Here is a 19,780-nt window from a genome sequence, read left to right on the forward strand (position 1 = left end):
CTGTTTCTGCCTGTTTACCTCTTCTTCTCCTTCTTCTTCTCCTTCTACTTCTTCTTCTTCTCCTTCTTCTTCTTCTTCTTCTTCTTCTTCTTCTTCTCCTTATCCTTCTTCTTCTCCTTCTTCTTCTCCTTCTTCTTCTTCTCCTTCTTCTTCTTCTTCTTCTCCTTCTTCTCCTTCTTCTTCTTCTTCTTCTTCTCCTTCTTCTTCTTCTCCTTCTTCTTCTTCTTCTTCTTCTTCTCCTTCTTCTTCTTCTTCTTCTTCTCATTCTCCTTCTTCTTCTCCTTCTTCTTATTTTTCTCCTCCTCCTCCTCCTCCTTCTTTATGATGATTGCCATAGCTATCTTCTATTATCATAGTTTATAATTCTTGATTGTTATTAAAATATTAGTTATATTTAAGACTATTCTGTTCTGGTAGAGGTAGTGAACCCTCTCTATATCTCCCTGCCTGTCGTGTGTGTGTGTGTGTGTGTGTGTGTGTGTGTGTGTGTGTGTGTGTGTGTGTGTGAGTCACAGTGATATCCTGGGCTTGTTCATGTCAACATCCACCCTCGTAGTGACGGGACCTTTTCAAGTGATATCTTTATTTTATTTTTTTAAATGATCATGCTTTCCCCCTCTGACTCCTTAGAAGGGCTCCCCCCTTCATCAGACAAGGGCTCTGATCTGGTCACATGACCCCCCCCTCCCCCATTCCACTGGTGACCCCTCCATTCCTCTGGTGACCCCTCCATTCCTGTGTTGATGTCTGGCCTGGTATCAGGGTTATCTGGCTGTGGTTGGACCATGGTGTTGGAGGTGTTGGACGTCTTTGAATGCTTTTTAATGGAGTTTTGTGGTTTTGCACAAATGTGGTGACTTAAGTCAGGAATTGCCTTCTTTTTTTAAAAATCCCCCCTAACTCCCTACTGCTCCCCAGGGCTACGGTGTACCACCCCCCTCCCCCGCCCACCCCTCCCCTGCCCTCCCTTCCCCCCCAACAGCCTCACATCAGGCCTCCTCTCGCCTCTCTGGTCTCTCAACCAATCATACTCTTCAGTCTAGTGGTTATGGGGGAGGAGTCTAGTGGTTATGGGGGAGGAGTCTAGTGGTTATGGGGGAGGAGTTTAGTGCTTATGGGGGGGAGTCTAGTGGTTCAGGGGGAGGAGTCTAGTGGTTCAGGGGGAGGAGTCTAGTGGTTGTGGGAGGAGTCTAGTGGTTATGGGGAGGAGTCTAGTGGTTATGGGGGAGGAGTCTAGTGGTTATGGGGGAGGAGTTTAGTGCTTATGGGGGGGGAGTCTAGTGGTTCAGGGGGAGGAGTCTAGTGGTTCAGGGGGAGGAGTCTAGTGGTTGTGGGAGGAGTCTAGTGGTTATGGGGAGGAGTCTAGTGGTTATGGGAGGAGTCTAGTTGTTCAGGGGGAGGAGTCTAGTGGTTCAGGGGGAGGAGTCTAGTAGTTCAGGGGGAGGAGTCTAATGGTTATGGGAGGAGTCTAGTGGTTATGGGAGGAGTCTAGTAGTTCAGGGGGAGGAGTCTAGTGGTTCAGGGGGAGGAGTCTAGTGGTTATGGGAGGAGTCTATTGGTTCAGGGGGAGGAGTCTAGTGGTCCAGGGGGAGGAGTCTATTGGTTATTGGAGGAGTCTAGTGGTTATGGGAGGAGTCTAGTAGTTCAGGAGGAGGAGTCTAGTAGTTCAGGGGGAGGAGTCTAGTGGTTATGGGAGGAGTCTATTGGTTCAGGGGGAGGAGTCTAGTGGTCCAGGGGGAGGAGTCTATTGGTTATTGGAGGAGTCTAGTGGTTATGGGAGGAGTCTAGTAGTTCAGGGGGAGGAGTCTAGTGGTCCAGTGGGAGGAGTCTAGTGGTCCAGGGGGAGGAATCTAGTGGTTATGGGGGGAGTCTAGTGGTTATGGGAGGAGTCTAGTGGTCCAGGGGGACGAGTCTAGTGGTTCAGGGTCGAGGAGTCTAGTGGTCCAGGGGGAGGAGTCTAGTGGCTATGGGAGGAGTCTAGTGGTTCAGGGGGAGGAGTCTAGTGGTCCAGTGGGAGGAGTCTAGTGGTCCAGGGGGTGGAGTCTAGTGGTTCAGGGGGAGGAGTCTAGTGGTTCAGGGGAGGAGTCTAGTGGTTGTGGGAGGAGTCTAGTGGTTATGGGGGAGGAGTCTAGTGGTTCAGGGTCAAGGGTCAAATGATGTGATGGTGAGATAGACAGAGGATGATGCTTGAACACAGAGACATGGTGAAGGAGATGGAGGGAGAGGGTTAGATAGAGATAGATGCACCCTGAAGAGATGCAGGGAGAGGGTCCTAGGCATGGATGTTATGGTTCTGTGTTGGCCACGCCCCCTTTGTTGGCCACGCCTCCTGTCACCTGAGCCCCTCAGTGTTGGCCACGCCCCCTGTCACCTGAGCCCCTAAGTGTTGGCCACGCCCAATGTCACCTGAGCCCCTCAGTGTTGGCCACGCCCCCTGTCACCTGAGCCCCTCAGTGTTGGCCACGCCCCCTGTCACCTGAGCCCCTCTGTGTTGGCCACGCCCCCTGTAACCTGAGCCCCTCTGTGTTGGCCACGCCCCCTGTAACCTGTCCCTCAGTGTTGGTCACGCCCCCTGTCACCTGTCCCTCTGTGTTGGCCACGCCCCCTTGTGGCCTCTCTCTCTCTTGCATGAATATATATCTGCACTTACTGGATGGATGTACTGTAGAAGCTGAATGTACATACTACATTTATATTATATTATAGTATATTATATTATATTATACAGATTAATAAGGACTACTGAATTAATTACCCCCATTCTGTTATCCAGGTGTGTGTGTGTGTGTGTGTGTGTGTGTGTGTGTGTGTGTGTGTGTGTGAGTGTATGTGTGCGTGCTTCCATGTGTGTGTATGTAGGCCTATGTGTGTGAGGAAGAGGGGAAGTGAATAGTGAATTATTTTTCTGGCAGGTTGAAGGTGAGAGTGATGCAGGGATGAACTCGTACTGATACTATTTTAAACAAACAGAAAGTATGATCTTCTTAGAAATGTCATTTGTGTATAATGGTATGTGTAAACTGACAGAACAGAGAAATGAAATGTGAATATTTATTGCTTCTGCTATATTAAAAAGTGTCCTTGCAGTGAAAAAAGTGTTTGGCTTTTATTAACACATTGGTGACACAGTCTGATCATTTGGTCCTCATGTCTGATCAGATGTAATGATCGGACCTTTCTTGCTAAAAATGTGAAAACATTTCCGCGTTGTTGAAAATCACTGACACATCGCTAGTCAGCTAACACAGCTTGTTTTGTGAGCCTGCTAACAATGTAAAGTAGTGTTCTAGTTAACTAGGTAGCAGTGGGGATTACTCACCCAATCCATTGCGTTGCAGCAGTTTGGCTTGACTAGCGAGTTTGTGTTGTGATTCTCAACAACGTTGAAACGTAGTTCTGTGTTTCAAAAGAAAAGTCTGAACATTTTGATTGGTTGCCGATATGCGGACCAAAAGACGAGAACGTGTCACATTTGCCAACTCTCATACTTCTGGTGTGTGTCACATGTCAGGTGTGTGACACATGTCTGGTGTGTGTCACATGTCAGGTGTGTGTGTGTGTGTGTGTGTGTGTGTGTGTGTGTGACACATGTCTGGTGTGTGACACACGTCTGGTGTGTGACACATGTCTGGTGGGCCTACCATGTCTATGGATGTAGTTGCCATAGCAACACCAGGTGGGTCATATAGGCCTACCATGTCTATGGATGTAGGTCATATAGATCTGCTGTGTCTATGGATGTAGGTCATATAGACCTGCTGTGTCTATGGATGTAGGTCATATAGACCTGCCATGTCTATGGATGTAGGTCATATAGACCTGCCGTGTCTATGGATGTAGGTCATATAGACCTGCCGTGTCTATGGATGTAGGTCATATAGACCTGCTGTGTCTATGGATGTAGGTCATATATACCTGCTGTGTCTATGGATGTAGGTCATATAGACCTGCTGTGTCTATGGATGTAGGTCATATATACCTGCTGTGTCTATGGATGTAGGTCATATAGACCTGCCATGTCTATGGGTGTAGGTCATATAGACCTGCTGTGTCTATGGATGTAGGTCATATAGACCTGCCATGTCTATGGGTGTAGGTCATATAGATCTGCTGTGTCTATGGATGTAGGTCATATAGACCTGCCATGTCTATGGATGTAGGTCATATACATGGGCGTCACCACCATATATTTTGGGGGGGACGTGTCCCCCCCACCTTTGAAACAAGGTCGTTTGGACCCCCCCACATTTGCCATCAAAAATATGTTGCATGACTGGTCAGCGTTATTTTCATTGCTTCACAATCAAATCCGTTCCACTTTATGAGTAGGGGATTGCCCATATCCAGAAGTCCACTCCGCGTTTTACTTCTGTTTTTAACACGGCAGCAGCAGAATCAGACACGCACGCAGATTCAAAACATTCAGACTGAGGCAAGATGATATTTAGATCATCCACCAAGATGGATATAAGGGAAAAAAATTCTAAGAAGAGAAAAGTAAGTCAAAGTCATCCAAGTTTTCCCGTGAGTGGCCAAACAGCAACATTGCGTTCTCCCAAGGTCAAACACAGCCAGCTTTTCTGATAAGAATGTTAGCACCTTTTGAGACATTCTCTGTATTAGCAATAGAATTCGCATAGCCTACTAGCAACCAAATACGAGCTAGATCAGCTATATGGCACTAGCAGTTTTGTTAGGCATTACTAGTGCGGTTAGACATGTTTAAATGCAGAACAGACACAGGCGAAATGTCATCAAAAGCACAGAATGGCGACAAACACCTCACAGTGCTTACCTGTCCTGTCATTATTGCATCTCCTGCCCGTGTTCATTGTCCTGAGCATTTGCACAATTTAATTTGGCCATTGCACCCACCCAAAGAATCAATTTTGCATCTGATTGCTTGAGCTAGGGTTAAAAAATAAGAAGAAAACACCTGTTCCATTTATTTTTCTATTTCTAAAATGCTTGTGATTGTATTTTTTGTATTGATGATTGTATTTCTATGTCAAATGTTCTATTAGAGAAAAACAATATGAACAAGTGCTCAATGCATCCCCATTTCTCCTGATATAGGTGGTTGAGAGTGAGAGTGAGTCAGAGGCAGGGGCAGCAGGCAGGGGCAGTGGAGACAGCTCTAATTCACTCTTTGATTTTGTTTGTTTGTTATAGTTGTATGTTCTGCAATGCACTGAAGAGGGCTAAGTTTGATTGTAATAGGCTCTGAGTAGCCTAGGTACATATTTTATGTTTCCTCATAACTTTTTATTCAATTTGTTGACTCAAAGTTACCTCATTCTTTTCTAATTCACTCTTTGATTCTTTTTGAATCTTCATATTTAATAAAGTACCTAAAAAGTGCCACGTGTCAGTGTCAGGCCTCTGTGAGTTAAACCAAAACATAATAGTAGTCAGTAATTGCAGACCATGCCAGCTCCAAGGAAAAACAAAGAAAGAGGGAGATTATTTTGGGTGTAAAACGCACCAGAATGCAGGAAATTGAATCTACTATTTAAAAAAATTCGGGGGGGGGACCCCCAGACCCCCCGAAAAAAAAGTGTCCCCCCCACATTCAAAAAGCTGCTGACGCCCATGGTCATATATACCTGCTGTGTCTATGGATGTAGGTCATATAGACCTGCCATGTCTATGGATGTAGGTCATATAGACCTGCTGTGTCTATGGATGTAGGTCATATAGACCTGCCATGTCTATGGATGTAGGTCATATAGATCTGCTGTGTCTATGGATGTAGGTCATATAGACCTGCCATGTCTATGGATGTAGGTCATATATACCTGCTGTGTCTATGGATGTAGGTCATATAGACCTGCCATGTCTATGGATGTAGGTCATATAGACCTGCTGTGTCTATGGATGTAGGTCATATAGATCTGCCATGTCTATGGATGTAGGTCATATAGACCTGCCATGTCTATGGATGTAAGTCATATAGACCTGCTGTGTCTATGGATGTAGGTCATATAGACCTGCCATGTCTATGGATGTAGGTCATATAGACCAGCTGTGTCTATGGATGTAGGTCATATAGACCTGCCATGTCTATGGATGTAGGTCATATAGACCTGCCATGTCTATGGATGTAGGTCACATAGATCTGCCATGTCTATGGATGTAGGTCATATAGATCTGCCATGTCTATGGATGTAGGTCATATAGACCTGCCATGTCTATGGATGTAAGTCATATAGACCTGCTGTGTCTATGGATGTAGGTCATATAGACCTGCCATGTCTATGGATGTAGGTCATATAGACCTGCTGTGTCTATGGATGTAGGTCATATAGACCTGCCATGTCTATGGATGTAGGTCATATAGACCTGCTGTGTCTATGGATGGAGGTCATATTATGTAGGCTGCAAGTCACTCTGACTGACTGTTGATCAGGTTGATAATAAAAACATGATGATATGTAGGCTGCAAGTCACTCTGACTGACTGGTGATCAGTCTGGTAATAAAAACACGATGATATGTAGGCTGCAAGTCACTCTGACTGACTGTTGATCAGTCTGGTAATAAAAACATGATGATATGTAGGCTGCAAGTCACTCTGACTGACTGGTGATCAGTCTGGTAATAAAAACATGATGATATGTAGGCTGCAAGCAGGCCCGGGGTGGCTAATCGGGAGGATCTGGAGTTTTCCCGGTGGGCCGGTCTGGTTTTGGGCCGGTCTGGGCCGGTGTTCAGACGTGGTAGTACTTGCAAGCCGATACCGTTCTGGGCGGCTGGGCCGGTACCATTCTGGGCCGATACCATATAAATAGGGTGACCAGATGTCCCGCTTTGCGCGGCCACGGGGCCAGTGTCCATCTAAAAAAAGCAAAAAAGCGCTGCAACCAAGCGCCTACATGTTCAGTTGCAGCAGAACGGCCAGATTCTATGGAACGTCTTCAGCCTATCAGGACGTGTTCAAAATCAAGGACTGTGTGTTAATCTATTTATGTGTTTTTAGCATGTGCATGTTGTGTGATGTTCTAAAAACGTAGTTAGACGTTTGTAGCGATGTACCACTGTTAGCCGCTAGCTGTTGTTGCTGCACCACAGTGATTTTTCTCCCAGTCTCTGTCTGAGGTGCACCAACATTCAAATACTTGTGTTGTCTTCAATTCGAATTTTCCAATTTCAATGTGTGACACATCATTTGAAAGCTTACAATCTGTAGTTTCAGGCTATGTAGAACACAGAAAAATGACTTGGGCAATTGGTTTATCCTTTGACCAGCTGGTATCACTGTCATTGTCTGAATGAGTGCAGAGTTAGACAGCTATGTCAATGCATTTGTGTTGCAAATGGGAGGCAAGTTAGCTAGCTAGATAGCCTACATCAGGGGTGTCCAAACTTTTTTCACAGAGGGCCACATACAGAAAAAGATATTCAAGGCTGGGCCACTCAGTAGAGGTGAGGTATCGCCTCTGTATTACAGTTAATCGAATGTAGGTCAATTATGCTTGATACATACTAAGAAAAACAGCCCATATCATAACTTTCCATTAAATGTTTTTTCTTTTTTTATAAAGACGGCTCATTCTCAAAACAGCAGCCTCAGATTGCTTCTTAGTAAGAGTGATAGAGCACGTCCCCATATTCAGCATCAACATCACATAGGAAAGCTTGATATTCTCTGTGGTAGAGCCCTCGTGCTCTAATTATGTTGATAGTTTTCACAACTGTGTTCATCACATCGTTAAGCTGGACTGCCTTGGCACAGAGGGCTTCTTGGTGGATGATGAGTGTACAGGGTTTTTCCTGGCTCAAAATGAGGCGGAGGTGGTACCAGTGGTGTTTGACATCGGGGGGGACCCATGAAGCAGGGCTGTCAAACACTTAATTTCTTGCATTCTGGTGAATTGATATGCACCAATTTGTGCCCTTTCTGCAGCAATTTATGGTGGAAACTTCATTATTTATGTAAAGGAAAACACAATATTCAGGCACCAGATGACCATTCAAAATATAATGTAATATAATGCAATATACGGCTCTCAGGCATTCTGTACTCTCAAATATGTATTCTCCTTGAGCAGTCAACATCAACTATAAGCTATTTCGCTAGCGAAAACGAAAGCTAACTTATTTGCTAAACAGCGCCCCTGCCACCACGTCGGCGCAATGCCGCAATTGCAGTTAGAAATTACAGAATAATTATATGTTTTGAATTTGTTTTGGGCCAATTAAAAACGGACCATGGGCCGCAGTTGGCCCGCGGGCCGTAGTTTGGACACCCCTGGCCTACATACTCAATCATCTACAGGCCTAACACTGTCAGGCTACTTTTCTTTATTAATATACTAATTTGATACTGCACTTTGACTTCACTTTCTGCCCCTACAGATACTTTATTGTGAGGTTCACATTCAAATAAAAATATATTTGTTATAGAATTGTTATGTTTTTATCTGCATAGTCTATTATTGGATGCTACTGAATAAACCAAACAGAACAGGAAACAGAATGAAATGCATAGCCTATATATTTTTAAAATTGGAGAGACATAGCTCTCAACTCGGCCATAGGGGGCGGATGCTACCAGGGGCACCTAAAGTTCGGTCCGGGCCCACATTGTCCCACACAAACATACTCCTTTTCCCACATTTGGTTTGTTGGGACCTGGTCACCCTAGTGGTGGCCCATTGCTGCAGTAGAAGGCACATGTGAGCTGTTGTACCAGTGTGGGAACAATGAAGCAAACCCATGACATAGCATCCTGTAAATGTAGAGAAGACTAGAGAACAGTGAGTCCGCTATTACAGACTAACCCTAACCCTAAAATACCAAGGTTGTAATTACATGATTGTAATATACTGTAATCGGTTGTGAACTAAAGTGGGCCGGTCTGAGGCATGAAACTCCAGAGTTGAAAATGAGTCCCACTCCGGCCCTGGCTGCAAGTCACTCTGACTGACTGGTGATCAGTCTGATAATAAAAACATGATGATATGTAGTTTGCAAGTCACTCTGACTGACTGGTGTAATCAGGTTGATAATGGCAACAGCATCTCTGGAGATGGTCTCATCTTTGAGTACTTTACATACATGTTGTCATCACAGTCTGTCCTCAATAAGCACACATTTCAAGGCAAGGCTAGTTTATTGGTAGAGCACATTTCATACAACAGGGGCAATTCAAAGTGCTTTACATATAGCATTACAAAAATAGATACATATATATAGAAAATAAACAGAAAAACATTTAACAACATAATAAGACAATGAATAAAAAGATATAGATAAAAGTGTTATTACTGCAACTGTATTGAAGCGCTTAGCTTAATTCAAACAATTAATTAAGTTCATAAAACAAATAAAGAGTTTCCAGCAGGTAAACAGTCCTGATGCCAGGGGATACGTGCATGACTGTCCGCTCCTCATGGCTCCTACATACATAACAATGATCACGCCTATAAAAACATACCGTTATTATTATTTTTTATGTTAGCACTATTATGTCATCTAGCACGGGTAACGTTATCATGATGTGTGAAGTAGACCAGAGAAGATGGAGCTGTACTTATGGACTACTTCGTACAGAACGAATCAACGTGGAGGGGCTAATCCTCCCTTCTCCTCCACTCATCTGGCGGAGTAGCGCCGTCGAGACTTGGGCTGCGTTCGTCAACTCGCTCTGGTCAATCTGATCAGCACTCGCGGAATGCCTCTTGTCCAATCAGATCACTCGGTCCCCTTTGTGACGTTGAACGCAGTGTGCGCTCCGGCGCTCTCAGAGCGAGTTGACGAACGCAGCCCTCGAGGCAGTGCTTAACTAAGATGGCGGCCAGCCCAGGCAGGACGGACGGTGGATAAGCGATGCCATTCACAAACTGAATTTACGGGGACGGAATTAACGAAGAGAGACTTAATTAGAAGCAAATGACGCGTACAAGTGAACGTTTTCTTTACTTCTGTGTTGACAGAACGGAGTCCGCGCGGAAGAGACGCTGAAAACTTTGGAAAACGGTTGGACCAACCAAACAAGCTAGCCAGCTAGCTAACAGCTAACAGCTAGCCCTAAACAGCTAACCCTAAACAAGCTAGCTAGCCACAGCTAACCCTAAACAAGCTAGCTAGCTAGCTACAGCTAACAGCTAACAGCTAGCCCCAAACAACAACACGGAGGAAGGAGGAGGGAAGCGGCCACGGTGTTCTCCGGAGTTTAACAAGACCAAATAAACGCTTCTCGTCTGCCTTGGGACAGGTGTCCTGCTGCTCTGCCAGTGAGTGTTTCACCTCAATTTGTCATGTCTAAGTTTACCCGGGGGGGGAGGTGGGAGGCTGGGCTGGGCTGCAGGCCGTAGAGAGCCACCCTCCCTCCTGACCCGGAGAGACGAACAATAGACCCCGACCAGCCTCCAAGACCCCCTCCGCGGACAGGCCACACATCACTGCCCCCCTAGCACAGATTTAAGTCCATCAATTGTTGTGTGATAACAGTGTTAGTGTTGGGGTGCCAGGGAGAGTTGCTGTCCAAACCCCATCTATCTGTCTATCTGTCTAACTGATGGAAGTGGAAGTGAACCACAGCCCTCAGCTCCTACCAGCCATGCAGCCCTGTTACCCTAGGCCATGGAGCAGATAGGGGGAGGTCGAGGAAAGCTGGTTAAATGGCGTTTTTTGTTGTTGTCAGCCAGCAATTATGTGTCCCTGTTTTGTAATCCCCCGTCAATATCACTGGTTACCTAACGTATTAACTCTGCTAGATGTTGTTGTGGCAGAGAGGAGGCGGGCAGGCCGCGATTCCGGTGAAGGGAAGTTGTTTGTGGTGTTTCTAACGGGATCTAACGGGGTCTAACGGGCTTCGTGGCTGAAGTGTGTTAAAGTGTGTGAGTTTGGCCAAACTCTGGTTGTTAAAATGAAGAATCAGGCCTAGACCCCAGTGGAGCATCGTTGGACATGGTTAGGGTTAGGGCCCCTTCTAATCGAGTTCTAATCAAAACACACACGGCCAGAAAACGAGTTAATTAATCTCTTAATCGTCGCCAGATCCTGAGCTGTTACGTGTGTTTGTGTCGGGTGATGTCCAAACACCCGGTGGTTACAGTCCTATCTAACAGTTTGACGCCTTTGGAGGAGAGGAGTCTCTAGGGAATGACGGGAGCGTTTTATTTGTTTTGTCTGAGGAGTAGGGGGAAGGGAAGACACGCCAACTCCTCCCCCATCTTAGATGAACCCAGGCTGGGTGGCGTTGCTGAACTAGACTTATCTGAAGATCAAGGTTTATTTAAGTCATTTTCCAGTCAGTTTCAGTTGTAAAATATTAGAAAAATAAAGGAGATGAGATTTTAGGAGAATGTGTAACATTATCTACTTATCTCCAACCTCAGCTCATCCAGGTCAAGTCTGTCCAGGATGGTTTGTTTGTTTTCCCTGATCTGGGGATGAACTAATCCATACAGCCTCTGAAGAACTTATAATGTAACATAATAATAATAATAATAATAATAATAATAATAATTAATTGTATTTATATAGCGATTTTCCGGGGCTCGAAGACGCTGACAATATGGGAAAAACAGAAAACACAGAAACAACAAGCAACAGATAACATGACACAGGCCACAGAGTTAACAACAGATAACATGACACATAGAACACAGAGTTAACAACAGATAACATGAGCACATAGAACACAGAGTTAACAACAGATAACATGACACATAGAACACAGAGTTAACAACAGATAACATGAGCACATAGAACACAGAGTTAACAACAGATAACATGACACATAGAACACAGTTAACAACAGATAACATGAACACAGAGTTAACAACAGATAACATGAGCACATAGAACACAGAGTTAACAACAGATAACATGAGCACATAGAACACAGAGTTAACAACAGATAACATGAGCACATAGAACACAGAGTTAACAACAGATAACATGAGCACTTGGAACACAGAGTTAACAACAGATAACATGACACACAGAACACAGAGTTAACAACAGATAACATGAGCACATAGAACACAGAGTTAACAACAGATAACATGACACATAGAACACAGAGTTAACAACAGATAACATGAGCACATAGAACACAGAGTTAACAACAGATAACATGACACATAGAACACAGAGTTAACAACAGATAACATGAGCACATAGAACACAGAGTTAACAACAGATAACATGACACATAGAACACAGAGTTAACAGGGTTAACAACAGATAACATGAGCACATAGAACACAGTTAACAACAGATAACATGAACACAGAGTTAACAACAGATAACATGAGCACATAGAACACAGAGTTAACAACAGATAACATGACACATAGAACACAGAGTTAACAACAGATAACATGACACATAGAACACAGAGTTAACAACAGATAACATGACACATAGAACACAGAGTTAACAACAGATAACATGAGCACATAGAACACAGAGTTAACAACAGATAACATGACACATAGAACACAGTTAACAACAGATAACATGACACATAGAACACTGAGTTAACAACAGTTAACATGAGCACATAGAACACAGAGTTAACAACAGATAACATGAGCACATAGAACTAGGGCTGTCCCTAACGACACATTTTCTAACGATTAATCTAGCGATTATTTTTTCCGATTACTCTAACGACTAATTTAACGATTAGTCTAACGATTATTTTTTCTATTACTCTAAAGACTAATTTAACGATATGTCTAACGATTATTATTTTTACTGTTCGATTAATGTATCACTTAATTTTCCCCAAATAAATGTCAAAAACTTCTCTTATTAACATTTCAGTATTTTATTCAATTATTTTTGTACAAATATATAAATTAGGCTTCTGCACTGCAGGGCAATATTCCACAACAAAAAATATCCTCTCTTTCTTACAGTCCAACATAAAATATAATATTATAAAATATAAAAGTTAACTTCAAATAAAAGGAAAAGTGCAAGTAATGCAGTAGGCAAGTTCAAGTCATTTTCAGGAGGAATACCAAAATAAATACCAACATAAAATCCTCTAATTAGTGCAATTCGAGTGAAATTCTAACCAGAATACCGTAACTATACCTCTCAGTAACAATAACGATCTCAGTAACCAGTGTTTCCTCTACATGCATTTCATCGTGGCGGACCACGATGGAATTTCCTCCGCCACCATGCAGATTTCTCAACCCCAAAAAAAAAAAAAGATTTAGGCCGCTTTTCAGACCTTCACAGCGCTAGACACACCCACAAGCGCGAAGCGACGCGCTTGCAAAACTGTTTTGTGATTGGTCGAATACATCTAGGTAGGCTGCGTCTAGTCTACAAACTACTTCAGGTGTTACAATCCATTACAGATTGATTAGCAACACTGCATCAGCACGACGGTGGGTTATTGCATTCTATGGTTCGTGTTCTTATACCAGTGCTCAGTATACAAGTATTTTAAATGAACATTCGTAATGTAGTCTGATGTTCATGGTCAACTAAATCAGGCTATTTTGTGAAACAATTATGTTTCCGCTACCTTAGAACTACTTAAAGTAATTGCCAGAAATGTTAGCTAGCAATGTTAGCTAGCTATGTGTTCATAAATTCCTGGTTCCATTTTCAGATGAGTTTGTTAAAGTATTTCAAACGAAAAGTACCAGAAGATGAGGAAGACGGTCAGGTAACCACACATAGTGAAAAATATGATGATAAATACGATGTAATAATTATGATGAGACGGTATGATATGGCACGTGTGTGGTGGTCTTGCGGCGTGTCTCGTTCCAGCGAGTCAACTCGTATACATTGTGCGCTCTGCGCTGCGGGCTAAAGGGCTCTGCACACAGCGTGCGATGCAATTTCTGTTGTATGTTCTCATAGACTTCCATTCAAACTTCAAAATGGAACGTTGACGGCGACGCGCAACAGAAATCGCACGCTGTGTGCAGAGCCCTTAACGATCTTGTAACTTCGCAAACAATAGCAGCATTTAAAATGTTTTTTAAAAAAGTTTAGTTTATGTTCAATTACGTCGTTGTTTTGAGCGCGCGTGCACGCGAAAAAATCGTCAGCACTACCCGCCACCATGGTAAAAATTCCTGGAGGAAACACTGGTAACAATATAACATTCTCCCCTCCCACGCTCCTCTCTCTCCCCCCTCCTCTCTCCCCCCGCCTGCCTCCTGGTTATTATTATTATTATAGGTCAGTGTGGGGCGGGCGCGTCGCGAGAGACAGTTAGGAGGTCAACAAGTTACAGTATCTTAGCTGTTCATAATGATGGCATGTCTAAAGAAAAACGACAGAAAATCACAATACTTGAGAGTAGGGATACTTGAATGATCGGCCAGGTTCAGAGGGATAAGCCTTAACCGCGCCATTGATGTACGACTGTGTCGGAGATCTCCGGTCGATAAAAGCTCGCATGATTATACTACTATCTAGTACTAGTATACATACTATCGCATGTGCGGAGTCCATACTCCACCCACTTTACAGCACAGTCGGAGTTCGGCCATTCCGTGTTCCGTGTGAATGTTCGCCAATGTGAGACGTTAATTTTTTATGACGCGATCAAACAGTGCAAGCAACCCATGCTGTTCTGTAAATGAGACGAGCATTGAGTGATGACTACTTACTGCCAAGTAATATAATTATAGCAAACATGTCGGCAGTTTGGTATCTGTTCTCTGACTCCAGTGTTTCCTCTACATGCATTTCATCGTGGCGGACCGCCACGATGGAATTTCCTCCGCCACCATTCAGATTTCTCAACCCAAAAAAAAAGAAAAAGATTTAGGCCGCTTTTCAGACCTTCACAGCGCTAGACACACCCACAAGCGCTGAAACTGGACCAGTCCGTGTGTGTCGCGAGTATTGAACTTGAGGCTGCGTTCGTAAATTCGCTCTGAGAGCCCAGGAGCGCACACTGGGTTCAACGTCATAAAGGGACCAAGTCATTTGATTGGACAAGAGGCATTCCGTGAGTGCTGATCAGATTTCCAGAGCGTATTTACGAACGCGCCCTGGCTGTCACCCGAACACCGCGAGCTAGCGTAGTGTAGTGTAGTATAGGATGCGTAGTGTAGTGTAGTGTAGGATGGAGAGAGAGAGGAGAAGCCTCTCTATGTGTTACCTATGTCCAGTGTACTAGAACCACTCTAACAGGAGTGTTTGTCCGTGAATAACACCGGCTATGCCCGGGGTAGAAACACAAGACTATAGCTGGATAAGGTCTACAGGTCTACACAGTCATTTTAAGCCGTCGACCAGCCCTCTACGACCACGGGAAGTCATGTTAAAAGTGAAGATACTTCTGTTAAACTAAGCTAAGCTAAACATCGCTAATCGCTAACTCCCTCCTGGGCTTAAAGTGACTAATAACGTTGTGAAAAAAAACGTCAGATCAGTGTTTTTGTTTTTATTGACAACGGAATTACATGCTGGAAAAACATGCAGACACAGACAATAAGAGACACACGGGAGAAGTACAGGAAAACATTTTATTTTTTTGGGCCATCCTCGAGTTTTGGCTGAAATTACGTCGTTGTTTTGAGCGCGCGCGCGGTCAGCACTACCCGCCACCATTGTAAAAATTCCTGGAGGAAACACTGGACTCTGAAAGACAACAAGAGGCACATTCTGATATTATAGACTTTCGGTTTCGTTTTCGCGTCTTCAAAATAAAAGCGCGAGTTAAGCGTTGTTGAAAATCAATGAAACATCGCTCGTAACTGGTCGCAGCCATGTTGTTTATTTGCGACGCACATTACGCAAGTCGATGTATTGACGTAGTCGATTACGTTGACTACGTCGACGCGTCGTCCCAGCCCTACATAGAACACAGTTAACAACAGATAACATGAGCACATAGAACACAGAGTTAACGAACAGGCACAGGGAACAATTAACACAGCATTGTCCAGGGGGGGAGGGGGGTGGCAGGGTTAGGGGAGGTTGTATGCATGTCCAGGGGGGTGGCAGGGTTAGGGGAGATGGTTAGGGGTAGAGGAGGTTGTATGCATGTCCAGGGAGGGGGGGGGGTGGCAGAGTTAGGGGAGATGGTTAGGGGTAGGGGAGGTTGTATGCATGTCCAGGGGCGGAGGGGGGAGGCAGGGTTAGGGGAGATGGTTAGGGGTAGGGGAGGTTGTATGCGTGGGAGAACAGGTAGGTTTTGAGGTGGGATTTAAAAGTGGAGAGTGAGGGTGGGGGAGAGTGAGGGTGGGGGAGAGTGAGGGTGAGTCTCTGAGTTAAAAGTGGAGAGGGAGGGTAAGTCTCTGATAAGGCTTTCACACCGGCAGTTCCGAACACCGGTTCGCGTTCGCGTTCGTAAACCTCCGAACGTTGGCGCTGTCTGGCGAACGATACACTGGTATGAACGCGGGCTCGTTCGCCAGACAGCGCCAACGTTCGGAGGTTTCCGAATGCGAACCGGCGTTCGGAACTGCCGGTGTGAAAGCCCTATGAGTGGCTGAGGGGTAAATTAATCCAGACAGCCTCTGAAGAACTTGTATTTTGTCTCAAATCTGTAAGGCTTTCATGAGGTTTTAATAATTCATAAGCTCATATGGAAAAGATCAAATGTTCATTTGTTGTGTAACTTGCATGTCATGTGTATGTATGGGCGTGTGCATGTATGTATGGGTGTGCGTGTGTGCGTGTGTGCGTGTGTGTGTGTGGAAGGAAGTGAAATATGGGTCTGGGGAAGGCCAATACTAGGGATGCTCCGATCTGGATTTTTGGGGCCGATACCGATCACCAATTTTTTTCCTCAAGATCAACCGATACCGATACCGAATTTTTTTTAAATACATAACTGTAGGCCTACTGACTGGATAGCCTACATATTTTTAGCTTTTTAGACAAAAGTTTTGATCCATTAGGCACCAAGCAAACGCAGACCCATTTTTATGGCATAGTAAAGGTCTGGCCTATCACCCAGTTAGGGCCTGAAGCCCAAGTCAGTCGATATGGCTGTATAAAAGACATCATAAACGTGGCCTTCATGGTTTACATACTGTTACGTCCTCCTATGTTTTCTGTTCAGTTATCTGTCTTCCCCAGGAAAAAAAAAAAAAAAAAAAAGATCGGTTTTTGCGATCGGCCATTTTTGCCGATCACCGATCGAGTCATTTGGAGTAAAATCGGCCGATTTAAATCGGTGGCCGATAAATCGGAGCATCCCTAGCCAATACTTCAGCTGTGGTTCGGGTAGACAAAGTCACCTGAGAGAACCTCCTTCTCAGAACCATCCAGATTTCAGACGAGAGAACCGTTTTAACAAGAGCAAGGCCTTGGAGAGTTTATCAGCCAATCAACTCGCTGCCTTCTCTGTTGCCAGGGCGATGGAGGGGGAGGACTTCCTGCCTCCGCCAGAGTGCCCGGTGTTCGAGCCCTCGTGGGAGGAGTTCCAGGACCCCCTGGGTTACATCGCCAAGATCCGTCCAATCGCAGAGAAGTCTGGCATCTGCAAGATCCGCCCCCCGGCTGTAAGTCCACACGTGTCCACCTGGACGCACCTTTAATTAACCTCATAGAACCTGGACGCACCTTTAATTAACCCCATAGAACCGGGACGCACCTTTAATTAACCCCATAGAACCTGGACGCACCTTTAATTAACCTCATAGAACCTGGATGGAGATGGGTTACCAGTGCAGCGAGGTCTCCTGGGATGTTAGTGGTGTGTTTGTGTGCCAATGCTGTTTGGTTTGAACTCAACACAGGACTGACTGACCAGGTGAGGTCAGGTGACCAGGCAGTGTGTTATAACAGGTCAGGTGACCAGGCAGTGTGTTATAACAGCTCAGGTGACTAGGCAGTGTGTTATAACAGGTCAAGTGACCAGGCAGTGTGTTATAACAGGTCAGGTGACCAGGCAGTGTGTTATTACAGGTCAGGTGACTAGGCAGTGTGTTATAACAGGTCAGGTGACTAGGCAGTGTGTTACAACAGGTCAGGTGACTAGGCAGTGTGTTATAACAGGTCAGGTGACCAGGCAGTGTGTTAACAGGTGACTAGGCAGTGTGTTATAACAGGTCAGGTGACTAGGCAGTGTGTTATAACAGGTCAGGTGACTAGGCAGTGTGTTATAACAGGTGACTAGGCAGTGTGTTAAAACAGGTCAGGTGACCAGGCAGTGTGTTATAGCAGGTCAGGTGACCAGGCAGTGTGTTATAACAGGTCAGGTGTGTTATAACAGGTCAGGTGACCAGGCAGTGTGTTATAACAGGTCAGGTGAACAGGCAGTGTGTTATAACAGGTCAGGTGACCAGGCAGTGTGTTATAACAGGTCAGGTGACTAGGCAGTGTGTTCCGTGTCTCCTTACAGGACTGGCAGCCGCCGTTTGCAGTGGAGGTGGACAGCTTCCGCTTCACGCCGCGCATCCAGAGGCTGAATGAGCTGGAGGTTCGTGTCTCTCTGTGTCTCTCTGTCTCTCTGTGTCTCTCTCTGTGTGTCCCTCTGTGTCCCTCTGTGTCCCTCTGTGTCTCACTGTGTCTCTCTGTGTCTCTCTGTCTCTCTGTGTCTCTCTCTGTGTCTCTCTCTGTGTGTCCCTCTGTGTCCCTCTGTGTCCCTCTGTGTCCCTCTGTGTCTCTCTGTGTCTCTCTACGTCTCTCTGTGTCTCTCTGTGTCTCTCTGTGTCTCTCTGTGTCTCTCTGTGTCTCTCTGCGTCTCTCTGCGTCTCTCTGCGTCTCTCTGTGTCTCTCCGCGTCTCTCTGTCTCTCTCTGTGTCTCTCTGTGTCTCTCTCTGTCTCTCTCTGTGTCTCTCCTACTTTCTATGATTGTTTGGGAATCGGTTGTGACAGAAATAACAGTTCTGGAACATAAAACAAAGGTTTTCATGTTTGTTCTGATCCGTTGTCATGGCGTTCCTCCTCCTCCTCCTCCTCCTCCTCCTCCTCAGGCGGAGACGCGTGTGAAGCTGAACTACCTGGACCGGATTGCCAAGTTCTGGGAGAGACAGGGGTCGTCCCTGAAGATCCCCAACATAGAGAGGCGCATCCTGGACCTCTTCAGCCTGTCCAAGGTACGAAGACTTCCTCTACACACACTCTGCCTTCTCTACACACGCTCTCCCTTCTCTACACACACTCTGCCTTCTCTACACACACTCTGCCTTCTCTACACACACTCTGCCTTCTCTACACACACTCTGCCTTCTCTACACACACTCTCCCTTCTCTACACACACTCTGCCTTCTCTACACACACTCTGCCTTCTCTACACACACTCTGCCTTCTCTACACACACTCTCCCTTCTCTACACACACTCTGCCTTCTCTACACACACTCTCCCTTCTCTACACACACTCTGCCTTCTCTACACACACTCTGCCTTCTCTACACACACTCTGCCTTCTCTACACACACTCTGCCTTCTCTACACACACTCTGCCTTCTCTACACACACTCTGCCTTCTCTACACACACTCTGCCTTCTCTACACACACTCTGCCTTCTCTACACACACTCTCCCTTCTCTACACACACTCTGCCTTCTCTACACACACTCTGCCTTCTCTACACACACTCTGCCTTCTCTACACACACTCTGCCTTCTCTACACACACTCTGCCTTCTCTACCACACACTCTGCCTTCTCTACACACACTCTGCCTTCTCTACACACACTCTGCCTTCTCTACACACACTCTGCCTTCTCTACACACACTCTGCCTTCTCTACACACACTCTGCCTTCTCTACACACACTCTGCCTTCTCTACACACACTCTGCTGCTCACTGCTACAGTTTCTGTTCATCTGCTGAAGATATGTGACAGGTTCTGATTAGGGATGCACGATATTATCGGCG

At 45.3% G+C, this 19,780-nt stretch overlaps 1 protein-coding gene across 1 annotated transcript in view; it reads left to right on the plus strand.

Annotated features, from left to right (window-relative positions):
- The first annotated feature begins 9,896 nt into the window (after positions 1-9,896).
- The window catches only part of kdm5c (lysine demethylase 5C), a 52,266-nt gene continuing 42,382 nt past the window's right edge, over positions 9,897-19,780 (plus strand). The window contains exons 1-4 of the mRNA XM_080525611.1: positions 9,897-10,237; positions 17,305-17,452; positions 18,295-18,372; positions 18,869-18,991. Coding sequence (XP_080381737.1) covers positions 17,309-17,452; positions 18,295-18,372; positions 18,869-18,991 — 345 coding nt within the window. The 5' untranslated portion in view covers positions 9,897-10,237; positions 17,305-17,308. The remainder of the gene's footprint in view (positions 10,238-17,304; positions 17,453-18,294; positions 18,373-18,868; positions 18,992-19,780) is intronic.

Source organism: Nansenia antarctica, assembly GCF_963989245.1.
Source record: "Nansenia antarctica genome assembly, chromosome: 3".
In the NCBI taxonomy this organism is placed as follows: Eukaryota; Metazoa; Chordata; class Actinopteri; order Argentiniformes; family Microstomatidae; genus Nansenia; species Nansenia antarctica.